The 15,721-nt window shown below is 37.9% G+C and overlaps 1 protein-coding gene across 2 annotated transcripts in view; it reads right to left on the bottom strand.

The window, feature by feature from the left end:
• The window catches only part of LOC111144566 (toll like receptor 3), an 80,290-nt gene extending 64,957 nt beyond the window's left edge, over positions 1–15,333 (bottom strand). For both annotated transcript variants that reach the window (XM_022498906.1, XM_022498905.1), the window contains exons 1-5: positions 14,800–15,333; positions 11,701–11,941; positions 10,237–10,342; positions 4,889–5,343; positions 2,560–2,751 (exon numbers count right to left, since the gene is read on the bottom strand). In XM_022498906.1, the coding sequence (XP_022354614.1) occupies positions 2,560–2,751; positions 4,889–5,332 (636 nt within the window). In that variant the 5' untranslated portion in view covers positions 5,333–5,343; positions 10,237–10,342; positions 11,701–11,941; positions 14,800–15,333. The remainder of the gene's footprint in view (positions 1–2,559; positions 2,752–4,888; positions 5,344–10,236; positions 10,343–11,700; positions 11,942–14,799) is intronic.
• Positions 15,334–15,721: the final 388 nt, after the last annotated feature.

The raw sequence follows: 15,721 nt of genomic DNA, 5'->3' as shown, positions 1-15,721 counted from the left end.
GCTTAAACAGTTCTTTACTTAGTCCCTTTCCCCTTCACCGTCTTCTCTGCATTCTTCCCTAGCCCTCCACCGCACAGCTCCTTACTCTCTGCCTGCAACACCTGCCTCCTGTCCAGCCCTTACCTTTGTGGGCCACTGCTTACCTTCCACCCATCACGTAAGGGCCTTTTCTTTAGGGGGCCTTCCCTGACCTCCCAGTCTAGGTGAGGTTCCTAGTGCTTTCACTTGATCTCACTGAGTGTAAATGTGAGTAATAAGCTATTTGTAAAGTCACTGCTGTTTCGGTCTTGTTCTCATGAACACATGATACAAACAGGTAGATTGTATTATGAAACAGTGACACACATACATACCCTTCTGTGACTCTGAGTTCCAGCCTTGCTTTTTGTCTTTCCCCTGTGGTTTTTCCTCCTGACTTTACTTCATGATAGTGCCTCCAGCTCCCTCCTGCCCTGTCCCCACTTCCTCACCAGAAGCCTTGGCTGCTGTGGGACTCAGCACCAGAACAGAGAACAGAAGGCAGGAGAGAAGGAATCCAGAGAGGGAAGTAGCCAGTGCTGGGTGGTAGTTCGACACCAGGAGAGCAGAGGCTCTAACGCCTACCATGTCATTTGTGAGATGTTAGGGCTAATGGAAGAAAAGGCAAAAATGGGGAAGAAAGGGTACTGTACCATAAGAAAAGGGAATTGGACAATGAAGCAGGAAGTTATTATATTAATTAGGATGAACTTACATGATAGCACTATTTTAAAGTAATCAACATTGAGTTTTTGAATCATCCTTAATGATATGGAGAATGTTCATTATACGATATTACTGTTAAACAGCAGGATACACTGTTACACAGGGAGGTGATACAGAACAGAAAAGTTGTCAAGAGCATGGACTCTGATCTAACACTGCCAGAAACACAGTTCCGTCACCAGATGATCACTGGTGAGGCCTTGGGCAAGTTCCTCAACACTTCCTCAACTCAATGAGTTAGTTAAGAAAAAATAAAAATAAAAAAATAAATTATTAGATTTTGGAAAAGAACCAGTAGTGCAATGGTTTAAGCAAGAAAGGCCTGGGACAAACAAGGTAGACACACAGATTTAGAATCACTATTCTAGATAATAAAAATCAATTTGATGTGCCATACTTTCCATAAATGTTATTTGCCTTTATTTTTGCCCTAGTATCAATATATAAAAAGATTATTTCAATGAAAATAAAAATTTCTATGCACACAAAAAGAATAAGTTAGTTTGGGATTATATAAATAAATATATAGACACACAGGGTATTTTGAATTTGTACTCTGAAATCCACTTGCTGTTGTTTTTTTCTTATTATCACTTGGAGAAAAGCTGGAGATAAAAATACCCAAATGCTGGTGCACCTGGGTGGCTCAGGAGGTTAAGCCTCTGCCTTTGGCTCAGGTCGTGATCTCAGGGTCCTGGGATCGAGCCCTGCATCGGGTTCTCTGCTAAGTGGGGAGCCTGCTTCCCTCCTTTCTCTGCCTGCCTCTCTGCCTACTTGTGATCTCTCTGTCTGTCAAATAAATAAATAAAATCTTTAAAAAAAAATACCCAAATGCTAACATTGGCTGTCTCTGGACTGTGGACTTTTAGATGATTTTTATCCCCCCCATTATTTACATATTTTATAAAACTTCTACAATAAATGTTCTAAATAAAAAAAAAATGCGGTTCAAAACTTAGTATGAGTATTGCACAAAATGTTCATTTGTTGTATGTTTATATTTTATTATCTCAGAACCAATACACAGTCCATTTTTATTCTGAAAATTAATACAGCTTTTAAAAATCTGACTTAGTTTATGGCTTCCAATATTCTTATTCTCAGCCTCTAAAGGAATAAAATACAGATATATCTGTATATGAAAGTAGTTAATGAATTGAATATCATGGATCAAAGAGAAGGTCAGTTAGTTATATTCCATTATAAGAGGATTTTTATAATAATCTAATGCTAGTTATCATTTATGGAGCACTTACATGCCAGGTACTGCTAAATTCATTACCATACAGCCTATGATGTAGTGTTATTATTATACCAGTTCTACAGCTGGGGAACTGGAGCATAAAGAACTTGAATAATTTGTCTGATTACACAATTATTAGGACAGAAAGCCCAGCTGTGGAGCTAGCTAACCCAACTCTAAAGACTGTGCTCTTAACCATCATGCTATTTTAATTCTTTCAGAGATTTTGTGGGATAAATAGTACCGTTTCCACTTTACAAATGAGGAAAGTAAGACCCAGAGAGGTTAAGTAGGTTCTCGAAGATCCAAGTACTGGTGTGTAATTGGAACAGGGGTTGTAACCCACTTCTGTTAGACAGCAGAGCCCCAGCTCCTAACTGCTACCAGAGTCTCTCGTTTTGTGACCATGACATCAATGGCCCCAAGCAGGAAGTATGAAGGATTTCTGGGAGACGTGGCAAACATTATCACTCCTTTCTCTAGGGAATCTTTAAATTCGTATCCACGTGACACAGTTAGGGACTGTCCACACTTAAAGGTAGAACACAAAATAATTTTACCTTACGTCTTACCTCTTTAATTGGATTTGAGGACAACTCTAATTTTTTTAAAGAAGAATTACTGAGGAAATCAAGTTCTTCAGGTCTCAGTACTTTAATTTTATTATTTGATAACAGAAGCTCTTGGAGATTTTCCAGTTGGAGCTGACTTCCTAATTTGGTAGACGACAAACCATTATGAGATAGATCTAATTTGATTAAATTCTGAGAAAGAAAAAAGATGGATATAAGTTAGAGTCTGGCCTCCAAAAATAGCTCCTTTAAGTGTACCTGAATCTTAGAAATAACTTAGAAGTAACAGCAAAATGTCACCTATTATTCTATAGAAAACTGACAGTAGGAGTAATAAAAAATCTTTGTTCCTTCCATGTCGATGCAAGTGGTGGGTATTCATCCTTTCTGATGGCTGGGTAAAGCAGAGAAAGACAATTATCACATGGTTTCGCTCATATGTGGACCATAAGGAATAGCACAGAGGACATTAGGGGAAGGAAGGGAAAACTGAAGGGGGAGAAATCAAAGGGAGAGATGAACCGTGAAAGACTACGGACTCTGGGAAACAAAGTGAGGGTTTCAGAGGGGAGGGAGGTAGGGGGATGGGGTCGCCCGGTGATGGGTATTAAGGAGGGCACATGTTCTGATGAGCACTGGATGTTATACACAAATAATGAATCATTGAACACTACATCAAAAACTAATGATGGGGCGCCTGGGTGGCTCAGCAGGTTAAGGCCTCTGCCTTCGGCTCAGGTCATGATCCCAGAGTCCTGGGATCGAGCCCGGCATTGGGCTCTCTGCTCAGCAGGGAGCCTGCTTCTTCCTCTCTCTCTGCCTGCCTCTCTGCCTACTTGTGATCTCTCTCTGTCAAATAAATAAATAAAATCTGTAAAAAAAAAAAACTAATGACGTACTGTATGGTGACTACCATAACACTAAAAAAAAAAAAAAAAAAGAAAAAAATCTCTGTTGTGATTGAAAATACCATTGTTACAAAAGCTTTGTTTCTTACTGCAAGAATCATTTAAAAAAGAATCATTTTATTTCTCTTACCAAAATAAAAGGACTCAAGCTCATTTATTCATGATATAAGGAGTATTCATAATAATAATTTCTTTACGATGTAAGGAATAGTCATGTGGCTTACCAAGCACAGAGTGTCATGCATCAGACTTGAAACTAAACAGAAAAAAAAAGAAGAAAAAATTTTCTTCTTAAAGAACTATGAGTAGAACTTTGCTGTCCATGAAATCCTAAAAAGATTTTTATGTTGAGAAAGATTGGTAGTTATGTAAGTTTTGTATCATGACTAGTACAGAATATTCATTTTTGTTTGTTTAGTGGGTGCTGTGGGACATTTTACCACCCTTGTGCTACATTTTAACACATAAAGTTCTACTCAGGTGAAGGTAATGAAAAGCTGATATATATTAGGGCAGAATCTTATGTAACACATAATAAACAGAGTAAGAGTTTTTTTTATGTTTTAAAAATAAAAGAACATTTTGCCAAAGATTACTCTAACCAGATTTTGAGGACTTGGTGTACATGACAAATTATCCACTTCAGCATCTAAGGAGGCACAAGAAAGAATTTTCAGATCACTAGCAAGCAAGTCATTTTATAAATGTTTCTAAGCATATCTAAGTTTGTACACTAATTTTGGGACATGAGGTCAAAGAATACCAAATTTTTTCTAGGTCCATAAAATGAATGAGACCGAGTTTTAAAAATGGCTTTGGTTTAAGAAAAGTGCTTAATAATTGTCTCAGATTGAGAGACAATAACATACATTTTCCCAGGCACAAAAGTCAAGTAAAGTACTGGGAAAAAAAAAAAAAAAGATGGTGGCCTTTGGTAAAGCAATATTGTAAAGAGATTTCGTAAATCAAGAGTACATAATTTTTTATTGAACAATTTGCTTTATCATCCATCAATTTGTTAACTTCATTTAAGTCAGAATTTGGATATGGCATTTTTTTTTTTATTACTTCAGGTACTCAATCAGCAGCATTGACAGTTTTATTTGTTGTGTTCCTCGTGGTATATTCTAATTCTTTTCTGGTTATGACAGATCAGATTCTTTTTTCATCTCTACCTCTTGTACCTAAGTTGAATTTTTAATGGGAGGGAGCAAGAGAGGCAAAGTTCCTTAAAATTAAGACTGAAATTGATTTAAGATGCTATTTTCCCTTTTGAAAACATTTTCAAACATAAACGGCCATACTTTCATGGGAGGTCCCCCTCTTCCCACATGAGTGAGATTGGTTTTCTTACTCTTCACCTTGATATTGAGATAACATATTTTAAATTTCTTATAGGGAGATGAACCTTTCCATCTTACCTTCAGGCTTTGAAAGGGATTGTTTTGAATTTCCTTGATGGAATTGGACATTAGGTGGAGTTCTGTCAAGTTCATGCAGAAGACAAAAGTTTGGTCGGAAAGGTGAGATAGCTCATTGTGTTGGAGGTTCAAAATTTCCAGCAGGGGGAGTTTTTGGCACAATTCTGACTCCAGTTTTGAGATGGAGTTGTAGCCTCCATCCAAGATAGTAAGTTGTCTGTATCTTGTAAAGTTGGCAGCTGGTAATCTTCGGAGCTGATTATGGGTGAGATTCAACACTGTTATGTTTGCCGGGAGGTCATCAGGCACTTGAGTCAACTTCAGATGACTGCAGTCAGCCACTTCATGTCTAATAACACATTTATGGGTAGAGGATGTACAGAGAACCCACAGGGACAGCAGTCCCCAAAAGAAGTAGATATGAAAAGATGAACTCTGGTTCATGTTTCTCCCCTCTAAAAGAAATGTAAACAAGTAAGAGACAACATTAGTAACATAGGCTTTCATAGGTATTGGTGTATTCCTTGCAAAACAGATAACCAAAAGTGACTATATATGATCTTTTTACTCACAACTTCTACGGAATACAAGCATCTATTATATAATCAATATGTCAAATGGAAATAATTCTAATAGCACAGAAGTACAAAAATGGAGCATACAAACTCCCTCTTCACTTTTCACCTTTACCCCAGTTTCAATGCAGCGTCTTTTAAAAATTTTTTTAAAATTTAAATTCAGTTAATTAATATATAATGTGTTATTGGTTTCAGAGATAGAGGTCAATGATGCATCAGTCTCACATAACACCCAGTGCTCACTACATCACGTGCCCTCCTTAATGTCCATCAGCCAATTACTCCATTCTCCATTCCCATCCTCTCCAGCAACCCTCAGTTTGTTTCCTGTGATTAAGAGTCTCCTACATTTGTCTCCTTCTCTGGTTTTGTCTTGTTTTATTTTTTCCTCTTTTCTCCTGTGAACTTCTGTTTTGTTTTAAATTCCACATACGAGTGAGATCATATAATAATCGTCTTTCTCTGATCGACATATTTCACTAAGCATAATACCCTCTAGTTCCATCCACATCGTTGCAACTCAATGCAGTGTCTTGTTGAAAGAAGCACGATACGTGATTTCATTTCTATAACACCAAGATCAATTAGCTTCTTAATCATACTCTTGGGTAAATGGCCGGTTTGGAGGGATATCTCTGACACCTTCTTTTGGGTTATCATCTTGGAATCCATTCCACCATGTTCCTGGGTTAATGTCACTATGGTGGATTTCAGTACCTTCTTTCTTGAAATATTTTTGTTTTGACCAAAGTATCTGCTTGAGTAGCTCTTCTCCCTCTTTCCCCAAAATATTTACAGGAGGTTTTATTTTTCTTTCTTTCTTTCTTTTTTTTAAAGACTTTTAAATTTATTTATTTGACAGAGAGAGAGAGAGACATCACAAGTAGGCAGAGAGACAGGCAGAGAGAGAAGAGGAAGCAGGCTCCCTGCTGAGCAGAGAGCCCAACTCAGGGCTTAATCCCAGGACCCTGAGACGATGACCTGAGCTGAAGGCAGAGGTTTAACTCACTGAGCCACCCAGGTGCCCTGAGGTTTTATCTTTCAGCTTCTGGAATACCTGTTTTTGTTCTTTTGTCATATGATTTTGATGTGTAGGCTATTTGAGGCTTGGAATACTTTTTTATAAATTAAGTGTTTTTGTTTTATTTTGTTTTTTGACAGACAGAGATCACAAATAGGCAGAGAGGCAGGCAGAGACAGAGGGAAAGGGAAGCAGGCTACTCGATAAGCAGAGAGCCCGAAGTGGGGCTTGATCCCAGGACCCTGGGATCATGACCTGAGCCGAAGGCAGAGGCTTTAACCCACTTAGCCACCCAGGCACCGCTCGAAATACTTTTTATGCAAAATCATTAAGGCATTATTCCATTGTCTTCAATGTCTTCAGTATCCACTGTTGCTAAAAAGAAATCATGCCCATCTGGTTTTCTTTTCTTTATAAAAAGATACCTTTACTTTACTCTCTGTTTTCTCTTTGAACGTATCTTTTTCTTTATCCTCAGTATGTAAAATTTCACAAGGATATTTCATGCTAAATCTTTCCTCTAAAATGTAGCTATATACTCTTAGGCATTTTCAGTCCGAGGATTCATGTCTTCTTACATTTTTAGCTTTTTTTTTTTTTAAAGATTTTATTTATTTATTTGACAGACAGAGATCACAAGTAGGCAGAGAGGCAGGCAGAGAGAGAGAGGGGGAAGCAGGCTCCCTGCTGAGCAGAGAGCCCAACTAGGGGCTTGATCCCAGGACCCTGAGACCATGACTTGAGCCGAAGGCAGAGGCTTAACCCACTGAGCCATCCAGGCGCCCTGTCAGTTCTATGCCAATACCCCATTGTTTTTATCACCATGGCCAATAGTAAACCTTGAATTCGGAAATGTATATCTTTCCATTTGTTATTCTTTTCCTAGATTGTTTTTTTTTTTCCCGTGCCATGGTTGATGGGAATTATCTGAAATAGTTTTACTTATTATTTAATTAATTATTCCTCCTAACTGGAGTATACAATTACAACAGTAGAGGACATGTTGTCTTTACTCTGTACTGCTTTACCTGTGTCTAGAAAAGTGACTGGACCATATAGAATGTTGGATAAATACATGTTGACTGAATAGCTTTCCCTGGGCAGTTAATCAGCTCGAGAAAACCTCTCTTACCTCCGTCAATGGTCCCAACTTTATTTTGGTGGGATATATGCCTAATGTGACAGTCTCTGGTATGATCATTTACCTAGTTTCACTTTCAGATATTTAAAAATATCAAATACATCTTCAATGTATGGAGCTGGATCAATAAAAATGATAATTAAATTAAGTTAGTTTTCCGTACGATCTAAAAGTCATGTCACAAGAAGAATTCCAGAAAAGTTTTAAAGAATAAAATCATTTTAGAGGATTAATTGTAAGAAAATAGAACTAGAGCAAGTATTTATAATTGTTCTAATCGGCTTTTAAAATATAGTGGTTTTCCTTTTTTTTTTTTTAAAGATTTTATTTATTTATTTGACACACAGAGAGAGATCACAAGTAGGCAGAGAGGCAGGCAGAGAGAGAGAAAGGGAAGCAGGCTCCCTGCCGAGCAGAGAGTCTGATGCAGAACTTGATCCCAGGACCCTGAGATCATGACCTGAGCCGAAGGCAGAGGCTTAACCCACTGAGCCACCCAGGTGCCCAATAGTGGTTTTACTTTACTTTTATTTTAATCTAGTTCTCAGAGATAGAAGAAAAGTCAGTTTCTGTTAATTATTTTATGGGCTTTATAATACTGGCATTAAGTATTGTGAAAGCCATACCCAATTTTTATATTTATAGGCTATGACAAAGATCACAGCCCAAGTAGGAGGCCCCTCACCCAAACTGCTCAGGTACATGAAAAATTTAGAGCTGAAAATGAATACATTCTGGAAATCAGGGACTAACTTCCCAATTCTGACCTCTCTGAAATCCTCCCAAACCTCTCTTCCTTATACTATAAGTGCTTCTACTTCTACTTACAACTCACACAAACAGTACTGCAATATATTCTCCTCCTTGTCTGGGTGACATTTCTCTGTTTTAGAAGGGAAATAGAGATCAGAATTACTGAAAAGGACTAATCTATTTACAAAGAATATCCCTGAAGGACTGAAAGACATTCCCAGATCTGAAAATACATTCATCACATGGAAAAGTACATCACCAAATGGTAGGTAGGAGGAGTGAAAAAGGAAAATCCACAGAGTGAATCTTACGAAACTTCAGAGTTGTGACCATTCGAAAGAAAAAAAAAATCTTAAAACCTTCAAAAGGGAACATATGATCAATTACTTCCAAAAGAAGAAGATCCTGAATGGTGGAAAACTTTTCATTAGCAACATCAGCCACTAGAAAACAATAGTGATGAGCTTTCAAAATGATCAGGGGAAACAATTTTGAACCTAAAATTTCATTTCTTCCTGAACAACTCAAGATAAAGGGCAAAGCATTTTGAATTATGCAAAGATTCAGTAAGTTTATAACTATGCAAACTGCATGCAAAAATTATTCTGGAATTTGCTTCAGGGAAATAAATGAGAATACAGTTAGAGGATGAAACAGATGGGAAAAAATTGCTATTGTATGAGACAGAAGCAAAGAAAGCTAAAAGGATGGAAAATAGACACTCAGTGGGTCTTGCAGTTTTAGACAGGCCTTTCAAGGTGCATAGAATTACATGTGTCTGTCCAAGTGAGACATAATATTGCATCATGATGAAGACATTTGGTCTGGAGCCAGACTGGATGGGAGTTAGAGCTAATCCCTGCTTAGTTTGGGTTCTCCATTTTGGTTCGTACACTTCACAATATTTTCTCCCCGTGAATGTATACAGGTAACACGTAACTGCAGACACACACCAACACACAATCCTATCGTGAAATTTCGAGGTAACTTCCTGAGCTACTACTGCTCCAGGCTGACTCGGATTTCCTCCGACTCACCTGCATTTGCAAGTGCTGTGGGAAATGATCCTTCTGATTTTCCTATACATCTCAACGCCTATCCACTTGTCACTTTCCTCTACTTTCCTTTATGAGGTCAAAGAAAACCACTTTTGTACTCCCAGGAACACCTGAAGTGTTTTCTCCTTTTCAAGCACAATATCACAAAATACCAGCTCCTGTCTCCTTTCTGGCCAACAAAACTGAGAAAAGGAGAGAAACTCTTTCAAGCTCACAGGGCTCTGTAACTTTAAGACAAAGATATGATTTAATTAATTAATTAATTTATTTATTTGAGAGAGAAAGGGCACCTGAGCAGGGGGTTGGGGAGGGGAGGCAGAGAGACAGAGGGAAAAGCAGACTCCCCACTGAGCAAGGAGTCCCAAACCGGGCTTGATCCCAGAACCTGATCTGGGATCATGGCCTGAGCCAAAGGTAGACGCTTAACCAACTGAGTCACCCAGGCCCCCCAAAGATATGATGTTTTTTTAAAAAAAGGCTATTGCAAAATGATCTCCATAAATTTCCTAACGTGCTTTTCCAGGTCCGGAAATCCACAAAGGAAAAAAAAAACCTCATTATTGTACAAAGTATTGGATTATGTTAATTATAAATTCCTGCTATTACATGTACTCTGAGTTATGATACACTTCTCCCCACACCTCTGTCATCTCTCTTTCCTTCTGTTCTCCTTGTTGATTCTGACTCGATTTCAAGCACCAGATCAAAGAAAGACCAAAGAATGCTAAAACCGACGCGCAGTCCCAGCTCTAGCCAACAGGACAGACCCGATCCCAGTAAGAATTTTAAAGATCTACCTTCATTTACTCTGATAACAGCTGACCGTTCCTTTTTTCATTAGTCCAAATCCAGTCGTTTCCTCCAGGGACGGGCGGCATATTTGCTGCAATCTCGAAAGTGAAACTAAAAAGGGGAAAAAAAAAAAAAAGGCAAGCTTCTTACAGTTCTTGGATTCTAACAAGGGCAAAAGGAAAAAAGCACATATCACATATCAGCAAGAGAAATACTAAACTGCTTCTCAAAAAATATCTTGCTTTTCTGCTTTGGGTACAGTCCCTTGGGTTTTACTAAAAGGGTCACAGATTTAGCAACAGAGAAGTTGAAAAAAGTGGGAGCTCCCTTGGTGTGGGCAGGGCTAGTACTCTACAGGTTAGCAGGTATCTGCGAATGAATTCCTCTATTTTTTCGGAAGACTGATGCAGAACTGTCAGAACCTAGTAGAGTGTGGTCAGAGTGAGAAAAAACCTCAATCCCTAATCAAAGCTGAATACTTTCACCTCCCTTATCTTCTTAGCAACCCAGGAAGATAAGTAATGTGAACGTTAGCCTTTTGATTCAAGTAGACACCTAGTTCACAACAAAGGAACTGCTCAAAGGTGCAAAGCCAAAAGCCAGTCCTAACTCATGCTGCTCGGTTCCATAATCAGAGCCTGTTAGGGAACAAACACGAACCCAGAGAAGTCCATTTTCACCAGTTAGTTCTCAATAAGCTTTCCTGACTAGTTAAAGGAATGTGCTTGTCAGGGAAAGGACACATTTCTTGTTATTGATATAATAGGATATAATGTTACCAACCATATTGTTATATAGCAATTAGAACACTTAGAAGGAACTGTAGAGACCACCTAATTTAACTCCCTTGTTTGAGAAATGAGGAAATAGCACGATGAGGGATTTGCCAAAGGCTATACCGAAGTTACCATAATGCTTCGTTATTCAAACAAGTTTAGAAATAAAACAGCTTGGATCAGTTAAAACATGCCCGGAGCTTGACTTGATTGAAGAACTGAGGGCAAGAAAATAGGTCTGTATCATGATGCAAAATATCTTCTCCTTGGGTCTTAGTCTTAGTTGGAACTATCTGGTGGTCACTGGGCTCATGGTCATGCTTTTCTGATTTTTCACTTATCTATAATATAATACCATAAGCAAACAATTACCCTGAGTAAACCATGGTCCCTCACATCTACCTATTGCAACATGTGGTAAAACATTAATAGTATTCCAAAAGTTTCTTCTCTGTGAGCTCCTTGAAGCTGAACATGGTATGATCTCTGTATTACAACTCTCCAGCCACTCTTCCATGGTAGGCTGGTTCTCTGGCCTCCAATGAACCAGGCTCCTCTTCAGTATTCACACTTCCGCATGTTTTTTTCCCACATTGACGTTGGGCTTGACCATGTGACTAGAGTTGGCCAATAGGACATCATTAAACATGAAGTGAGCCAAGACTTGATAAGCATTTGTACATGGGCACTCACCCTCTTCCTTTCGGAACTCGGTTGCTGTGTGGTAAGAAGCCCAACCTAGCCATCTGCAAAGGCAACATGGAGGAGAACTAAGAGTCTGGCCAACAACTCCACTGAGCACCTAGGAGACAACCAGCCTCAACTTGCTGTCCAGTAAGTAATGAGTGAGCCATATTGGGAGTAGATCTTCTAATCCCAGTTGACTCACATGGAGAAGATGCCACACAGAGCAGAAATGAGTTTTCCCCAGGTCCTGCCAAAATTATGGAAGAGTAAACAAATAAATGACTGTTGTCCCCAAATTTGAGTGTTTATGTTATGTATCATTAGATAAATGAAACACATTCCCTCTATAATCTGACACACCCATCTCTTATGCTTTATGACTCCATGAGCATACTAAATTTTCCATAATGTTGATTGAACTAATGAATGGATTTTTCCAAATACTTATTGATCATCCCATAATGCAACAGTTTACATCCAGATATTCCTAGTCCTTAATTCTTGCTAGCTTCTGAATACATCACAAGTCAGTTTCTCTCCACTGTACATTCCTTGGTTATGCATTAATTTATTTAGCTATTATGGTGGTAGGTGCTATAGTGACAAAGCTCATTTTTCCCCTTTTAAGAGAATTAAATCAAAGTTGTGAGCTACATCCATAAATACAAGTCCAGTATTTACTGGTGTTTTGTAGTATGCTAGATCAGCAAATCTCAGAATATAAATGAAGCTGCATTATTCCCAGGGGAGCCAAGATCTATAGAATTCTAGAAGCCAAAGTCCTTTAAATTTACTAAATTTTTATTGATTTTACTAAAATCTATATATTTTATAGTTTCTTCCTTCAACTTGAGTGAGCACTTGTTAATGAAAATTGAGTAAGATAGTATATGCAAAGAGCCTGAAAGAATGGTTTGAAAAAACAGCAAATTTCAGAGTCTGGCAGTTATAAGCCAAAAGTAACCAGTAACTTATTATTTACAAATTTATGGAACTAAAGACCCTCTGTCCTTCTCTGCCTGCTCCTAGTAATAATTCTTAATAAAGTAGACATTGTTTTTAAAGGACAATTGCAGCCTTTTTAATGCTAGGCAAAGAATTTTTTGATGATTGAAGAAAATGTATAATCACTAGGAAATCTGTTCACTTTATCTTAAGATTTGTAAAGGAAGGTTTAATTATGGTTTTCATAATCATCAGCATCTATAAAACTAGACTATTGAAGGCTATATGAGACACTGTCTATAATTTTCCATATAAATTAATTTAGACATGAAGATAGCATCATTGCATTTCTGACAACATATCTAGAGAGCTGAAATTATGGGGAAAACAGACTATGTGAAAAGACAAGCTAATATTAGACAAAATAATTATACTATTGCCAGATTCTACAAGGTCCAAATAGAGAACTAATTATTGAGGAATATTTAAACTTGGGTCAGCACCAAATAGCCAATTGCCAGGGAGCTGTTGGGAATTTAAGAGTCCATATCATGCACAGGTTTTATTTCACATGGTTCTTAAGAATTTCTGCAATAAATTGGACTTATCAGTCTTCCCTGTGTCAACAGGAAGCCAAAGTAAGGCTATACCTTTTCATCAGTAAAACTTCTCGTGGGTTTGTAATGTGATTAATGTACTATGGACCCAGATAAAGAGTTAAGTTTGCCTCAGAGCACTAGGTAAACAGGCATTTTAAATTGTGCTCACTGGTCTCCCTTCATAGCCTCCTTTTGGAAAGGACATGATGCTACTTTGTATCATCAGAAATTCTAGCGGGCATTTCTTGCTCTTCTTTTGGTTTCTGAACTCTTTCTCTAGCATAAAGGTACAGTTCCTCTTACCAATGTCATTTCCATTTCTGCTCATTGACTTCAGCTGTTTTAAATTAAGCTCATCCAGACAACAAATTCAGCAAGAACTTTGACAAGGGAGGAAATCACACTATGTCCTTTCCTCTACTCTAACACGTACTGAATAAAATTAAACTTGAACTTCCCTTCTGAAAAAGGAAATTAGCATCTGACACATGGAGCTTCTGGTTTAACCTAAACTTACTTATTTAGTAATTTTTCAAGGCAGTTGAAAAGTGGTGATAGCTTTAAGTCTCTTATAAATCTGTGAAGTCCTTTAGAATGAATGGGGGGCTCACTCTCCTTTATCGACAGTCTCATGATATGGCTAAGGGCTCTTCAAACCCTATGCCTTGAATTTAATATTCATGTATTAAGATAAAAAATAAAATTCTAGACCCAATTTCATTTTCATTCTACACTTTAAATATCTTAATTAAATTTGATAAGCTGCTGTCTCCTGGGCATCCAAGGAATGGTGTCATAAATGACAGACAAAACCAATCACACTTAACATTTAAGAAATTTCGAAGTATCAACAGCAATTAATAACTTACTATAATCAAATTGAACTGGTCTTTGGTGAGAACTAATGCTCATGTAATTGATCCCCATTTTATAATGCAAAATTTGAATCAACAGGGAAAATTAAAAAGAAAGCTCAGAGTTGGAAAGGCTGGGCAATTGTTTTTGACCACACTTCTTGATTCCCACCTAAGAGGAAGCTTAATCTGTTTCATGAGATGGTTTATAATAAGAATATGGGAACTGGTCCTTAAAAAGTGAGAAGTAAAAGTGGAAGAAACGTGGGGCAAGGAAAAGTTTCCTGTGATAAAGATATGGAGCTAAGATACACAAACCTAACAAAGTTTAGAAGGCTCCAATACAGAGTTTATGGCCAATATAAAATACTAGTCTTAGTCTTTACTTTATCTAGAAATAAGCCCATATAAGAGTTGAGTATACGCTTTAACTTCATCAAAAGAAATTTTTTGCCTGACATGTTGTTTAATTTTTCAAATTATCTTAACCACACCAAAGCTCCTCAAGGGTGTGATATCAGCAAAATGCCTAACTAGAAAGTTTTAATCCTTTATTTCATGAAAATATCAAAAAACAAGAAACTAACTTAATTAATGTTACAGTAGCTGTGAAAAAACAGCCAAAGATCTATAGTAACCAAGCGAATTCCCTATCAATAAAAATTTACCTTAAAAATGATAGGAAATTTCATGGAAATTTTACTCACCATTTCCCTACTCCCTCCTGGCTCAGCACAGTCTTCATCTAGAAGGGGCAGCAGCCAAATTCCCAGCTGCAGATCAAACCTCCTGGCAATGTTATACCCATTTTGGGAGCTTCCTAAAGGACTAGTTTTCTCATCTAACTCGAATCTCAGTCTAGGGAAAAAGTAGGAGTCAGTGTTTGTGAAAGCTTCAGAAAGATTGTATATACAGAGCACCTGAGGCAAAAGATGACACAATAAACCATGTAGGTCCCTCAGGAAAAGCTGGAATGAGACTCTTTGGGATTTTAAGACATTCAAAAATAGCCATATTTATGGAGGAATTGAGAGAGCCACACATAAGCCCAAGCAAGGGGTATTCTCAGAAAAGACTTGAGTGGACTTTGAGCTTTTATCTTGGGCATATCCTTCAGCTCAGAACACACAGACTCAATTGGTGAAGCACTGCCCCATACAGAGCTGGTTTCCAAGGACTGGGAGAGGTTGCTATTTTTTTCAAATGCCTGATTTTCAAATAAAAGTCATAAGGCATACAAAGAAACAAGAAAACACGGCCCATTCAAAGAAACAATATAAATCTCCAGACATTCTCCTTAAGAAAACACAGACATTGGATTTACTAGGCAAAGACTTTAAACCAGCTTTCTTAAATATGCTCAAAGAGCTAAAGGTATGGGAGGAGAGGAAGATAGGGGCACAGTGGGAGAAACCTAGGCTCATCTCACCTCACAAACACAACTGGATAATGACCATATTGTCCTAAATACATCAGAAGTCAACCTGAAGACTGACAGAACAAACTCTGCAACTAAGGGAGAGAAGAGCCACGCTGGTGAAGGTAGGAAGTGCAGGGATATAGTTTAGGAGAGAAATGGATCAGTGATACTTCAGAGGGGAGGGAGCCATGGTCACAGTGAAGGGTAAG

The sequence above is a fragment of the Enhydra lutris genome, unplaced genomic scaffold, assembly GCF_002288905.1.
Source record: "Enhydra lutris kenyoni isolate GAN:26980312 unplaced genomic scaffold, ASM228890v2 scaffoldscaffold11, whole genome shotgun sequence".
Taxonomy (NCBI): Eukaryota; Metazoa; Chordata; class Mammalia; order Carnivora; family Mustelidae; genus Enhydra; species Enhydra lutris.
This window is presented reverse-complemented; position numbering and strand designations above follow the sequence as displayed.